We start from the raw sequence: 15322 nt of genomic DNA on the forward strand, positions 1-15322 counted from the left end.
GCTCTCCTCTTGGCTTTGTTCAGAGTCAGCTTCATCCTGGGACTCCTGCAGCAGCAGCAACAGCAGCTCCAGTTTCACAGCCTCCAGCTATCCCAGTGACTGAGGGGACCAAGAAGGCCCCTTCACACACAGCTTCCCCATGGGGGGTCGGGGGGTCAATGTTTTGATTGCCTAGGAGGGAAATGCAGGAATTCCCCAAGAGCTTAGCAAGGCTGGCCCTGGGAGAGAGAAATTGACTCAACCATGAGTCCCCATGGAGGACTGCACTCCTCGGAGCCCTCGTGGTTCTTGGCTGCAAGTGATGGACACGAGACAGGCCATTTCCCTTCCTTCCCAATTCTGGAGGGGGTGGCGCGGGGGAGGGGAGAGGAGCGTGGAAAGGTGCCCCCCGGCCCCGCCCTCGCACAGAGCACACACACCGCTGCCACCCGGCTGCAGGTACAGTTTATTCTTCACAACAGAGAAATACAAAGAGCAGAGGGTTTGGGATTCCTGTTTCTTGCCCCCTTTAGTGTCTTCCCCTACATTTGACCTTTTTCTCCTCCCCACCCCTTTTCTTAAATAGAACGCAAACTGTGTTCCTGAAGCGCATTGGGGGGGAGCACCTGCCCTCACCTCCCTGCCACCACAATGCAGACTGAGAAGCCAACAGACTGTTTTCTCTTTTTTAATAAGGTAACTAGTTCTAAATACGGTGGCCTGGAGGTCCCATAGAAAAAAAGCAAAGGGTGTTAACAGTATGTATAACAGCGTATTTACAGGGTAGTAACATGCGGACGAAAAGCTACAATACTGAGTATCAGACGACGCAAGTCAAACAAAGGGGTGGGGGCGAGGCGGAGAACTCCGTGGGAAAAGAAACCCCGGGAGACGTTAAACTGGTAAATCAATGGTGAGTTAAGGCTTAAAAAGTGTATAAAAATAACACAGTTAATATTCAAAACGGAACTCCAGATACAGAATATATAGATGAGTTTCTGTCTAGTTTTCTTTTTTTTTTCCCCAGGGGATGTAGAGGGGGCTTCTCCGGGCTCTGTACATAGTTCCTATATACACGGACACGCATGGCTTTCAGATTGGGGTGTGTCTGTGGGGGCTGAGGGCAGGGTCTGCTCTTGGGACCCTCCTCCCCAAGGATCTGTTCCCTGCCGAGCGGCCTAGGGCCTGGGCTGGGGATCCCCCTCCATGGCAGGGAAGACAAGTAACCCCTCCTTGGGCACTGCCCCAAGCGGAGGAAATTCTGCAGAGCGGAGGGGGTCCTTGCCCCAGGCCCACTCCCTCCCCCGCTGCCCACAGTCTGGGATGGTGGGAGAGGTAGCCGATAGGTTTCCTGGCCAGCACTGAGGTAGACTGGGGTGGTCTTCAGGGCAGTGGGGGCACCGGGTCTTACCCAGCCCGCCCCCACCCCGTGTCCCTGGGCCTGCACCCAGCCCAGCCAACCCTGCACCCTTCGGTTCTGCGGACCTCCCGGCCCCTCTCCATCTGTCTCCTGAAGCCCGGGCAGCCCTGGTAGCTGCCACGTCCCTCTGCTCAGTGATGCCCAGGGCGCAGCTCTGGAGGCTCGAGCTGGCAGCCGGCGGGGGGGCGAGTGGCTCACTCCAGCTGCTTCCTGCCCCTCCCACCCGGGAGCCCCACTGTGGTCCAGACTCTCAGGCCTGCGCCTTCCCCTCAAGACCCGAGGCCGCGGCAAGAGAAGGTCCCACGCAGCCCTCCGGGTCTCTGTGTCCATCTGTCCGGTTCTTTCCATTTCTCGGTCTTAGCAGCACCAACTTCTTGGCCAATAAATATCTTTTTTTTTTGTTGTTATTTTCCAAAACAAACTTAAAACAAAACAAAAAAAACAGTGAAGCAAGTGAAGGATGGGGGAAGAAAAGGAAAACCCAGCGGAGAGGTTCAAAGTGCTCTGAGATCGTCTTTGGATGCCACCAAAACAGTCCAGAATCTTGCAGTTGGCCTGGCCGCCCCCGGAGCTGGACCGGGCAGGGCTTCTGCGGCCCAGGCTTTCTGGAAGGTCAGGAAGGTCATGAGAGAGCTCGGCTGTTCCTGGAGGGCCCCTGGAGGGAGTCGGGCCGGTGCTGCCTGGGTCTGTGTCTGCCAGTGGGCAGGACGGGGCGGCGCCTTGGGTCGGCTCAGATGAGGGAAATTCGCACCGGGATGCTGGGGGACTCCGTCCTCTGGGGCGAGTGATGGCTCACCAGGTGCTCCACCACTGTGTGTTTGGACATGTGCTTCATCAGGTAGGTCTCCTGCGGGCAGGGGTGAGATTCAGAACTTAAAACCAGCTGCTGGCAAGGGCGCAGGGGGAGCTGCAGTTCCTATAAGCAGCCACTGGAGGGCTCCTGGGTAGATGAGCCGGCTAAAGGTGGACAGCCACAGCTTTGGGGGTGCCAGATGGACATTGGTATTGGTTGCAGGGATACTGCATTTCTGCCAGTGGTGGGGGCTGGTTCATTTACCAGAGTCGGAGCCCACTGTGTGCTGACTAGAGAATAGGCAGGCATCAGGCTCGTCCCTCAGCAGTGACCACCTGGAACTCTCTAGGACCAGGCCATTAACCAATCAGCTGCAGTGGAGTCCTGTCCAGTGGAGCAGACCTGCCCCCATCTGGCCGGTGCTCCCTGTGAGAGTGGAGCAGTAGGCCTCGGGTGACCCTGGCTCTGCCATTTCTCAGCAGTGGAACGCTGGACCAGTCATCTCGCCCCTCTAAGCCTTAGTTTCCTCCTCTGCAGGCAGGGATGGGGAAGGAAGGACTTCACAGGGTAGCTATGGTGATGAGGGTAAAGCTCTTAGCAAGCAGCAGGGCTGAGGGGACCACTGCTTCCCTAGTCTCTACATTTCATTCTAAGTGGTGATGGGAGCCCCAGCAGAAGCATCCCCAAGCTCTCCCCTCCCTTGGGAAGAATTGGGGCCTGATCTGACTGGTGACTTTAGAAGCATAAACTGGGCATGCTCGGTTCGTCCTTTGAGCACCACCCCAGCTTCGGCTGAGTCTGACCTGAGACACCCAAGACTGGGTGGGTGAGGTGACCCAAGGCTCACCTGCAGACCCACAGGCCCTCACACTAACCTGCCTGGTGGTGCTCTGGTTTCCATCTGCCACTTCTTGGCTTCCTACCTCAGTTTGCTCAACATCGGGCAGAGGAAGCCGTCAAATGTGGTGACAAAGTGCTATCAACCACCACCAAAGGGAAGCAGTCAGCAAAATCCAAACGAGGAGACTATTCTTCAGTGAGTAAGTTGCAAAGAAAAGGCAGTTGGGATCAGGGTGGGGGCAAGGAAGAATAGTTTAAAAGCTATACTGACCCAGTGCAATGTAAGAATTTTATTTGGATCTTGATTAAAAAATAAAATTTATAAATAAATAAAATTATAAATTATGCCATCCATGAGACAAATGAAAATGTGAATACCAACTGAGTATTTGATGATATTAAGGACTATGGTGAATCATTTTAAAGTATTATAAAGGTATTGTGGATAAGTTAAGACACAAAGTGAAAATTTTCAGATGGAACAATATGTCAGTTTTATTTCAAAAAAACAGGGATATGGATGAGGAAGGACTGGTTGATGCCAGGTCCTGGGGTCTGATGGCAGCCTGGCACCTGGTGCAGTCTGATGCAGTCTGGGGTCTGATGGCAGCGTGCGTGCGTGCTCAGTTGTGTCTGACTCTTTGCGACCCCATAGACTGAAGCCCGCCAGGTTCCTCTGTCTATGGGATTTCCCAGGCAAGAATACTGGAGTGGATTGCCATTTCCTCCTCCAGAGGATCTTCCCCACTCAGGGATCGAACCCAGATCTCCTGTATCTCCTGCATTGACAGGATTCTTTACCTCTGAGCCACCCGGGAAGCCCCAACGGAAACATGAGGGCTCACTAGTCACAAATGTTTCTTTTATATACTATAGTAGTTTAAACGTCAATCCACTAAAATGTTTTTTCAGAAAAGGTAATTATTCTTGTTCTGTGGAGTCTAGTCAGGCCCAGTTCAGGGTGGGGCCTTAGGCCAGGTGAGATCTGACAGCCCCTTTCTCCCAGAGTTCAGATCCCCTCTAAGAACCATGGCTCTGAAGGCTGGTGACCCCTCCTTTAAGGTGCGATCCATCTGCCCCCTTCCAGCCAAAGTGAACTTTCAAAATAACCCTCCTGGACAGTCTTCTCCCCATGGTCCCCACTCCACCTGGGAAAACATGCAAACTTCCTAACAGGGCCCCACAGCCTCATGTGACCTAATTATTTTTCAGTTTCTGGAACACACTGCGTTGGTTCCACCTAGGGTGTTTGCATTCACTGTCCCCCTGCTTGGAAAGTTCCTCCCCTCCTCTTCTCCTCACCTGGAATTATCCCCCACGCCTTCTTCTAAATGCTACTTCCTCACACACCTACCCCAAACCATCTCCCTTCCCCAACTCCATTTTATCCTCCCTGCAGCTGTCTTTCAAAACGTATGTTTCTTTTTTTCCTTTATAGCTGAGGTTCTCAATCAGAGGCAATTTCTCCCCCAAGGGACATTTGGCAATGTCTAGAGGCATTTTCCAAGAGCGGTTGCTAAGTGGAATGTGGCCAAGGATGTTGCTAAACATCCTATAATGCTCAGGGCAGCACCCCCAGAAAAACATCAGCGTGGGCCGAGGTTGAGAAAGCCTGCTGGAGAGCAGTTGCCGTGGCCTGTCACTACATATTCACTTGTGTGGTTACTTGTTTAATGTCCGTCTCCAGCAGTAGACTCTTAACCTGCCTGGGGGCAAAGAATACGTCTGTCTGATTCATCCTGATTCCCAAGTGCCTGGCACAAGTGTTCAGTAAACACTGAGTAAATAAATAACTGTGTTAGCTGAGGTCTATCAGGCGCTGACTCTGCCAGTCAACAGTGCTATGAGTTAACAACTATTAGCTCCTCCATCTTACAGATGAGGAAACTGAGGCTTGGGGATCACTGGGTACATGTGGGGGTCTGTTAACCAGAATATCTGATTAGGCTGAAGGATACACATGAGTGACTCACCTGGACTCCCTCCCCTGGGTCTGAAAGGCCCTTGTTTAGGGAAATCCCCACCGGAGGACAGGGGATTGGCACCTTTCTGGCCCTGTTTGGACCTTTCCTGGTAGATCACCTTTCCAGGGCCAGGTCACTATGCCCCCTTGTGGCCATGATAGGGGTTGCAGCTTCCCCAGTGGGGAAAAGGCCCCTTCCTTCCCTGGCCCTGGGAAGCAGGGTGACAGGCCCCCCTCCACCACTGCCTGGAGGAAACCACGCCTCTGGCACCCAGGCTAAAAGGCTGCCTGAGAGGAGCTTAGCCTGAGGCAGCCAAAAACAGAACGGGGAAGTGGATGGCCCAGCTCTGACATTCACTGTGATCTTACCCTCTTCCAGGGCCTCAGTTTCCTCATCTGGAAAATGGGAGCATCAGTACAGGTCTGAGGGGGCTGGGGTGAAGGAGAGGCTCCCAGGGGCCCGGCACTCACCGAGGTGTAGGCCCGCCCACACATGCTGCAGCAGTAGGCCTTGGCGTGCTTGATGGCATGGGCCGAGAGGTGGATCTGCAGGGAGGCGGAGTCCGAGTAGGCCCGGTAGCAGTTGGGACACTTGTAGGGCTTGTCCTTGTTGTGCTGGCGCTGGTGAGACTGTGGGGAGCACAGCAGGGGTCAGGAGGCAGCTGGGCTCCCCTGGAGGGGGTGGAGGGAGCCGTGCACCTAGCAGGCGGGGTGGGCAGGCAGGCACTCACCTGGAGGTTGGAGAGCTGAGTGAAAGCCTTTTCGCAGCCAGGATGTGGGCACTTGTAGGGTCTGTCGCCTGTGTGGATTCTGCAATGGGGAGCCCAGTGAGGTGGAGTCCCTGGCAGGTCCCCCAGGCCAGCTCCAGCCCTCAAGCCCTTGGCTGGCCTGCCCCACACCTCTGGCCCCCAAGCCTCCCAGGCTCCCTGCTCCACACACTTTCCCCTGACCCCGAGTGAGCCCCAGACAAGAGCTGGGACTTCAAAGGCGAGCCCTGTCCTTTCTTCTCCAGCCTCCCACTGCTGGTCTGTGACCAGAGCATCCAGGCTCCTCACAGGGCCCCACTAAACCCAGCCCTCCACTAGCACCCACTCAGGCCTTGTAATCACTGTGTTGGGCTTACTTTGACTGCATTCTGCCCCTCTTCTAAAAGTCACCTGCAGACCAACCCAATGAAAAGAACAGATTCACAGCTTTGCCAGGATCTTTCCTGCCTGCCTGCCTCTCTCAGGAGACAACTCCCCAATTGGCCCCCAGTTTCTATGTCCTGCCTACTCTCACCTCCACCCCCAATGTGGCTATCTGGTCACCCCAGCTACTGAGAGACTTCAGGGCAGGGTGGCCCTGAAAGTCAGCCCCTCTGTGTCCTTCCTGTGAGCCCCTTTTTGTTCTCATCCTGGCTCCACCATTTACTAGCTGGGTGACCGTGGTCAAATCACTGAGCCTCAGTTTCCTCATCTGCAAAATGGGTATAAAAATGCAGTCGTCCACCTCACTGGGTAGGCTTTGTGAAGATTACATTAGATAATATGCAAAGGGGCTTAGCCAAATATCAGCACAAAGTCAGCACTCCATCACCACTTACCATTATTATTATTATTCATTCATTTAACAATTACTGTGTCGGGCACCTGTGTGCCAGGAACCACCCTGGGTGCTCAGAACATATAAGTGAACAAAACAGACAAACTCACTGCCTTGTGGAAACAAACAAGCAAGCATGAAATAAGTAAGTAAAGTGTGTGTAGAAGGTAATAAGTGCTCTGAGAAGAAAGCGGATGAGAGGGGTCATGTCGGGGTGTAATCTTAAATAGGGTGGTGGGGGTCCTCACTGAGAAGGAGACTTGGGAGCAGTGACTTCAAGGCTGATGGCTGCACTTTCTGATGGCTGTTGCTGCTTGCACTCGCCCAGCAGCCAGGTGAGGATGGAGGGGGACTGGGATCTAGTGCAAAACAGGCTCAGGAGCGCTGCGCACACACAGGGACGGGAGGCCCTCCCTGCTCTCCTAGGCTTGTCTTCAGTCATCTGCTCTGCAAATCCTGTGCCAAGCAGGTGGGCAATGAAATGCAGGCTAGACATGGACCTCTTTTGTCTAAGTTGCCAACAAGCATTAGATGAGAGGGGGAAGTCCAGCTCTGACCATGTGGTCCACCTCCTTCCCAAAAGCCCCAACCCCCTTGGTTTACTCTGCCCATCAACAGATTCATCAAACAACTAAGGTCCCTCTGGCCAGGCCCTGTGCTGACCAGGCTGGAATAAGGAACACTCCCTGCCATCAGTGAGCCCATGACCTTGACTGCCCACTATGAACACTGACAGTCCAGATCCCTAGAGTGCCAGTCAGGGCCCTTCACCTGCGATCGGCCTCACCTTTCTGCTCCTGCACCCTGCATCCTGGTAGGAGGACCATTTCTCATCAGCAACCGTGTCTGATGGATGCTTCTGCTCACCACCCCTGTGCCCTGGCTGCATCCTCAGCACGTGACCGCCCCCTCCTCTGTTTTCTCTAGTAGACGGGGAGCCCCAAGGGCAGGGACAGTGCATCTCAGGCTGCATGGAGACAGGCCAGGTGGAGCTGGGCTGCAATTCTGAGGACCTCTGTTCTACCTGCACATTTAGGGGTGTCACATGTTTGGGGACATCATCCCAGGCAGCTGCACCCCGTCTCTACAATGGGAGCACCTTAACGGTCACCTGGACCAGTTGCACCTGCTGCCAGAAACCTTCCGTTTCATCCTATCCTTGTCCCCCTTAGGGCTTGGAACTTGGTCAGCTAGGGGTCAGGTGGCAGAGGGGACCAAGGCACCCCAGGACGTATGCTGATTTTGTTTTAAACCCCACAATGCCCACCCCAAAGTCCTTGCCTCCCACTGCTGCCCAGGTCATGCCTCTTCCCCGCCCCAAGGCTCCAGCCCGGCCACCTCCCCTCCACCCCACCCTGAACATTTCAGGTCTCTTCCTACCTTCGTCTTGTATCCAGACTGCTCCTCTTCTACACACAGTCTCCCCCCAGCTCATACCTGGCTAGAACCTAGACTCCAGGTCCCAGTATAAAAGCCCCTTGATCGGGGAAGCTTTTCCTGACACCCCAGACTAGGCCTGGCCCCTGCACCTACCCCTGAGCAGAAGTCTGTGTGTGGGCACGTGCTTTGTCAATGTCTAGTCACTGACACTGGCTCCCTCCCTCCTTGAGAGCAAGAATGCTCTTGGTCTCTTCACCACCATCATCCCAGGGCCTGGCACAGGCTCCTCAGAGAGGACTTGAAACACAGGAAGGTGAGTTCTTTCCTCCTGAAGTCAGTCACTGACAGCAGTACTACGCTTCACATCATCACCACCTATCCTCACCACCTACTCCTCAGGGTATGTCGTAAGTGTTTGTTGACTGACTGACTGATGGTTCTCCAGGGATACCAGGTCCTTGCTTTGGACCTTGCTCCTCTGGCCTCCACCCCGAGTGCCCCAGCTGCCCAGCCTCCTTCCTAGACTCTCAGTTTCAGCCTCTCCTCTCCTGACCTCCACCACAGCAGCAGTGTGGGATCCGACCTTGTCACAGCCCTGCTTCACACCCCTACGTTACCCCCTTTTCTGGGACAGAATCCAAATCCCCAGCCCCCGACCAGCCTCTGAGCCTTGGTTCGTGCCATTCCCCTAGTTGGGAACACCATTCCCATCTCTCACTAGAAAGGGCTATGGACCCTTCCACACCCAACCCAGATGATCCTCCCCAACCTCCATCACATATTTCCCGCTTTCATGGGATTTTTCACATCCATCGGCCTCCCAGGTCGTGGTAGGAGTTCTTTTGGCCCAGAGCCTGCCTCTGGCCACTGATCTCTCATTATGCATGGCACTCAGCACTGGGCTGGCTCAGAAGGGCTTCAGGGAGCCACAGTTCCCCTGATAACTGGCCCCCAAGTTCTTCAGCCTCTGAAATTCAAGTCAGGGCCGTGTCCTCAATTCCAAAATGAGTCATCTCTTTGTAGGGCATCTTCCCACTAGGGGAGCACCTGGCCCTGACTCCCAACATCTGTAGTGATGGGGGGGAGCTCACCACCGACTCCAGGCATGGGCAGTGCAAGGAGGCAGAGCTGAAATCAGTGCCTCTGGGCTGCTCCTTCACCCCACTAACCGCCCCAAGCTCACCCTGGCATCCAGAAGACTCGCCTTTCTCTCCTGCCTGGACCTCGCCCCACCTTCTTCTGCAGCCTGACTTCCCAACCCCACCCACCTCCACGCACCCCCACCAAGCCACAGGCTGCTCCTGGGCACTCTGGCTCACATCTCACTTCTGCCTCCTCTTAGCGGGGTGGCCTTGGGCAAGAGACTTTGCCTCCCTGAGCTCCAGTTTCCTCACCTCTAAAATGGGGATAACAATAAGGATTGTAGGGACTTTCCCGGTGGTCCAGTGGTTAAGAATCTGCCTTTCAATGCAAGGGATTCAGGCTCAATCCCTGGTCTGGGAACTAAGATCCCACGAGGCAAGTAAGCCCATGTGCCACAGCTACTGAGCCTGTGCTGCTGCTGCTGCTAAGTCGCTTCAGTCGTGTCTGACTCTGTGCGACCCCATAGACAGCAGCCCACCAGGCTCACTTGTCCCTGGGATTCTCCAGGCAAGAATACTGGAGCGGGTTGCCATTTCCTTCTCCAATGCATGAAAGTGAAAAGTCAAAGTGAAGCCGCCTGTGCTCCCCACGAAAGATCCTACATGCCGCAACTAAGACTTGATGCACCCCAAAATAATAAATATTTTTTTAAAAATATGGATTGTTAAGGACTGTAACTTACAGAAGGAGCGTTCCTAAGACATTTTCACAACGTTAGCTTTTAATACACTCACATCTCTTTTAAGATAATTTATGAAAAACAAAGGGGGAATTTATTCTATGTTTAAATAGAATTATCGAGAAGTCATTAGTTACCATTTATCCTCTATCCTCCAGGTAAGAAATGGCATGTTACATTGAGTGACTTAGTCCCACTGTGTTTTGTAACTAAAACAATGATAGACACAGTAAAAATGGACCTTCCTTGAGATGGTTCTCTCTCTGTGGCACTTTTCAGATTCATTATCTCTTATTGAGAAACAGGTTCATGCTGTGTAAGGACTTTATGGATACCCTGTACGGACTTTATGGATACCCTGTATGTATACAAAGTAGGTATAAGGCATACCTTGCACGCCTTACGCGGGAGCGGACACTTGGAAGCTCTCTGACAAGGAGCGGTTGCTGCTAGGATGTCACTGTCATCACACTTGGGAAACCGACCCTGCCACAATTAGCATCGCACACGCACACAGCATCACAAAGCCAGGAGGAGGAAAACAGAGGCAAAGCCCACTCCGCAGCCTGAATAAACAGGCACAGCCAGGGCCACTGTCTAGCAGGTGTTCCCCAAACAGGTAAAAACACCGAGCCCTTTCTCAGACCTCACAAACTGACTCCCTCATGAGGGCTAGTTTATGAGGACTAACCCCCTCATAAAACAAGGTTACCCCTGATTTCTGCGTCATGGCATCGACAGCTGTGTTACCTACAGATGTGTTACCTCATCTACAGAAACACAAGACATCTGCTGTATCTCTACCATGAATAGACTCACTACAAATTCCTGTTCATTTCTCCTTAAAGACACGTGGTATTTATGACTTACAGGGCTGACCCTTCTGAAGTCTGGATTTCCGCAAACACTTTGCAAGTCACCTTTCCATCTTGTGCCTTCCTTTCACAGATGGAGGTCCCACCCAGACGCTCCAGAGCCGCCAGGCCACTCAAACTACACGAGCCCCCACATGCTTCCAGGCACAGCTCTCTCAACTCCCAGGGGGATCCGGCTCAACCTGCTTCTAGCTCCACTTTTACTACTTGACCGGAGCTGGTTCTGTTTTGACATGACCTTCTTTTACCCCCTTTATTGCTGGCACAATGTTGGGAAGATGGATTTGATTATATGCCTTGACCGTCTGGTTCTCGATCCAGGGGCAAAAAACAGGAGTCTCTGTGGAATAGTGGCAAACAAGAAACCTGGAATGTGGTTGCTTCTTTATGTTTGGCTTTTTTGGGTTTGTTTATCTAAAGGATTCTGGGACTTGCGGGCACTGGGGACACCCACCTCTTTGTCACTGGGTTAGGACACATTGGTTTAATTACATACGCCACTGCGTAATGACTAATAATTTGTCCTAAATGTTGATAGGACCCTCTTATGTTGCTTGTTTACTTTCCAACCACTATGAACTCAAATCACTCGGGAAAAAAAAGAGAAGGAAAAAAAACTGTGCCCTCAAGAACAGAGAGCAATCCCTGAACAAGGAACATTCTGACAAAATACTCTCCCCTCAAGGGCCTGTGAATTTTTTGTTTGGTCACAGCTTTAAATAATATTTTCAAACAAACAGCTATTTCTGAAAACACTAGGATTCTAATTATCACTTGCTACTGGGTTTATTTCCTACCAGACTGACGCTCCAACTCTGCCTCCTCTGCCAGCTTTGTGCCTACTCTGCCAGATTTCTCAAATCCAAGCCCCCAATTCAGAATAATAAATTATCAAGGTATCTTTTACACCCAGATGCTCTTGGGAGTTTCCAGCTGGCCACTGGGCAACACCAAAGATTTGCTCCCCAGCTTTACAAATGCTCCCAATGAGAGCACGTTTTGTACTCTTCGCATTTTATTAATTAGCCAAACACTAGAGTACCCATGTTCTATGAAGTTTCTAGCATAAGAAAGTTGGCAAATCAAAAGAAAAGAAGCTCAATCTCCGAGTTAATTTTATGTGTGTATATATGTAATTACATATAATTTATATAAATATAATATATAGTAATATAATATGTAATATATAATTACATGTAATATAAACATATATATTTGTGTACTTTTTAAGATGGAGGAAAAAAACCCAACAATTTATTTTCATGTATAGAGAGACCAGCACTAGAAGTATCCACAGAGAAATGTCTTTGAAAAGATTTTTCTCCTAGATTTAACTACTTATTGGTACCAGTCATAACACACGCTTTGACAGTGACCCCCCAACCTTTTTGGCACAGTGACCAGTTTTGCAGACGACAACTTTTTCACAGAGGGGCAGGGCGGTAGTCTCAGTATGATTCAACCCGATTATATTTACTGTGTACTATATTTCTATTATTATTACATAATATATAATAAAATGATACATGGTGCATAATATATATGATGACCTATAATGAAATAATTATTCAACTCACCGTTACGCGGAATCAGGTCATCAGGCATTAGATTCCCATAAGGAGCACACAAACTAGACCCCTCACAGGCACAGTTCACAGCAGAGCTCCAACTTCTTTAAGAATCTACTGCTGCCACTGATCTGACAGGAGGTGGAGCTCAGGTGGCAATGCAAGCATTGGGGAGTGACTGTAAATACAGGCGACGCTTTGCTCGCTTGCTCACTGCTCGCCTCCTGCTATGCAGCCCAGTTCCTAACAGGCCATGGGCTGCTATTGGTCCATGGCCTGAGGGCTGGGGGCCGCTGTTTTACGAGATCAATTAAAAGATCATGATGATGAGTCAGTGCCTTTGCTGCCTGCAATATGCTCTGTGGGAATGTGAACTGGTACAGCCATGATGGACAGCAGCAAGGAGGTTCCTTAAAAAACTAAAAATAGAGCTACCATATGACCCTGCAATCCCACGCCTGGGCATATATCTGGAGAAAACATGATCCAAAAGGATACATGCACCCCGATGTTCACTGCAGCACTGTTTACAATAGCCAAGACATGGAAGCAACCTAGATGTCCATTGACAGATGAATGGATAAAGAAGTTGTGGTACATATACACAATGGAATATTACTCAGCCATTAAAAAGAATGAAATAATGCCATCTGCAGCAACATGGATGGATGCAGAGATTGTCATACTGAGTGAACTAAAGTCAGACAGAGAAGGAGAAATATCGTATGGCATCCCTTATATGTGGAATCTACAAGGAAATGAGAAAAATGAACTTACTTAAAAATAGGATAAGGCTCACACTTAAGAGAATGAACTTACGGTTGTCAGTGGGAAGAATGCGGGGAAGGGATAGTTAGGGGGTTTGGGATAGACATGTGCACACTGCTACATTTAAAATGGATAACCGACAAGGACCTACTGTTTAGCACAGGGCGCTCTGCTCAATGTCATGTGGCAGCCTGGATGGCAGGGGAGTTTGGGGGAGAAAAGATACATGTATATGCACGGCTGAATCCCTTCCCTGTTTATCTGAAACTATCACAACACTGGGAATCGGCTATACCCCAATACAAAGTAAGAAGTTTAAAAAAATTTGCTCTGAATCTGAACAACTGATTATACATCACACCTGAACAGAGGACCCCACTCTCCTCCACTCTGATTTTGTTGAGTATGTGATAAATAGACCAGAGTCATTCAATCTTAGCAACACATCTGGCTCTCTGCCTCACACTTGCGTAAAGCCCTGTGCTTCAGGTCAGAGCTTGAGTCTTCTGAAAGAAATATCAGGAGTGCGTGGCCTCAGGAGAGGACTGGACCAGTGCACTGGCTCTTTACACTTTGGGAAGAGACCCAGGGCACAGGCTTCCAAGATGCCCCATCACCATGACCTATACTGCCTGAGGCCAAGGCAGCCAGGATCCAAGTCTAGTCCAGAAGGAGATAATTTTGCAAAGCAGATAACTCCCCAAGATCAGGGAATAGGAATTATGATCTGGGACTGGATAAAAGTGACTTAATTGCAGTTAATATTCCATCTTCTAACAGAAATAGCTGCTAAGTCATGTCCGACTCTTGTGACTCCGTGGACTGTAGCCCGCTAGGCTCCTCTGTCCATGGGATTTCCCAGGCAAGAGTACTGGAGGGGGTTGCCATTTCCTCCTCCAAGGGATCTTCCTGACCCACGGGTCAACCCTGGGTCACCTGCACTGCAGGCAGATTGTTTACCAACTGAGCCATCACCAATATACGAGAAATCCCCCTTTTCTTTCCTTTGATCTACCACTATTATTCAGTTTAGAAGGCTATATTTGAACAAACTAGACTAGAATATTCCTTAAATGGTTCCTTGCTCCAGTTAGTCCTGCAGAATCACAGAGGGTAGGGTGCAGGGGGACTATACACATTTAACATAAACTGATGAAATATCAAGGAAATTTAAAAATGATAGTTCTATTAAAAAGACATGTAATTGGCCGTGTCTGCAAATCTACCCAGAACGATTGCTAAAAAATACTCAAAGTGCCTTTACTGAGACTTGTCCTTCGTAGAACCATTCGTTTCTCTAAACAGGTTCACTGAGAATCTGTCCTCCTTCCTAATGGGATATAATTGGGTAAATCAAATTTGTAACCATGACCATGCCAGAAATGTCACATTTGAAGACAAATTTCATTGAATTAGGCATGACAGCATGATAGCAAGAAACAAGGCCTGTACTTCATAAGTGGGAATACAGCCTCCCCAGGCTTCCAGGAAACCGGACTGAATCTACTCCATGGCTTGTGGAATCCTTGCCTTTAAGGTTATGAGCAAAGTCATTCCTGCCAGCCCAGAAACACTGACCAATGAGGGATTCTCCAAACAGATGGTAACTTTCCCATCACAGGTTGTATAGGCACAACCTGAACAAGAGGTGAAATCTGATGGGTCTAGGTTCCTAATCCTACGTAGGAACTTAGATAGATCTTTGATTAGATAACACGGTAAGAAAAATCTTTTCACACATACACAGATTAAAATTATAGCCCGGGGCCTTAAAAAATCTCCTGACAGAAGTTACGTTTCAAACCTTGGGGGTCACATGCTCTCATTTTAATAACCAAACAAGCAGAGGGACTTTGTTTACTGATCAGCACTTCACTGGGCTTTCCAGGTGGTATTAGTGATAAAGAACCTGCCTGCCAATGCAGGAGACATTAAAAGATGCAGGGCCAGATCCCTGGGTCAGGAAGATCCTCTGGAGGAGGGCATGGCATGGACAGAGGTAGCTACAGTCCATAGCGTTGCAGAGACTCAAACGCAACTGCAGCAACTTAGCACGCGTGCATGCATATCCATAAAGCTAGCCAAACTTCAAAAAATAAATTCATGACAAAATCAGAAAGTTTCTGAAACTAATCTATGTGGTCAAATCCATGCCTTAGGAGGCATGGGGATGAGAAAAGCAGACTGATGCCATCTTGAGGTCATCCTGTTATTTGTTCCTTACGATCAAACCTACTCATCATGCCTCAAAGTCCGAGAAACAGACATAACATCTTGCACTCTGGGACAAAGCATACAAAGACAATGGACAGACATGGATAAATTACAAA

The 15322-nt window shown here is 50.2% G+C and overlaps 1 protein-coding gene across 2 annotated transcripts in view; it reads right to left on the reverse strand.

Moving 5' to 3' along the window:
* Nucleotides 1-428: 428 nt before the first annotated feature.
* Nucleotides 429-15322, reverse strand: part of ZNF362 (zinc finger protein 362) — a 40600-nt gene continuing 25706 nt past the window's right edge. For both annotated transcript variants that reach the window (XM_070774223.1, XM_070774230.1), the window contains 3 exons: nucleotides 5727-5805; nucleotides 5467-5625; nucleotides 429-2246 (listed from right to left, as the gene is read on the reverse strand). In XM_070774223.1, the coding sequence (XP_070630324.1) occupies nucleotides 2130-2246; nucleotides 5467-5625; nucleotides 5727-5805 (355 nt within the window). In that variant the 3' untranslated portion in view covers nucleotides 429-2129. The remainder of the gene's footprint in view (nucleotides 2247-5466; nucleotides 5626-5726; nucleotides 5806-15322) is intronic.

This window comes from Bos indicus, chromosome 2 (genome assembly GCF_029378745.1).
Source record: "Bos indicus isolate NIAB-ARS_2022 breed Sahiwal x Tharparkar chromosome 2, NIAB-ARS_B.indTharparkar_mat_pri_1.0, whole genome shotgun sequence".
NCBI lineage: Eukaryota > Metazoa > Chordata > Mammalia > Artiodactyla > Bovidae > Bos > Bos indicus.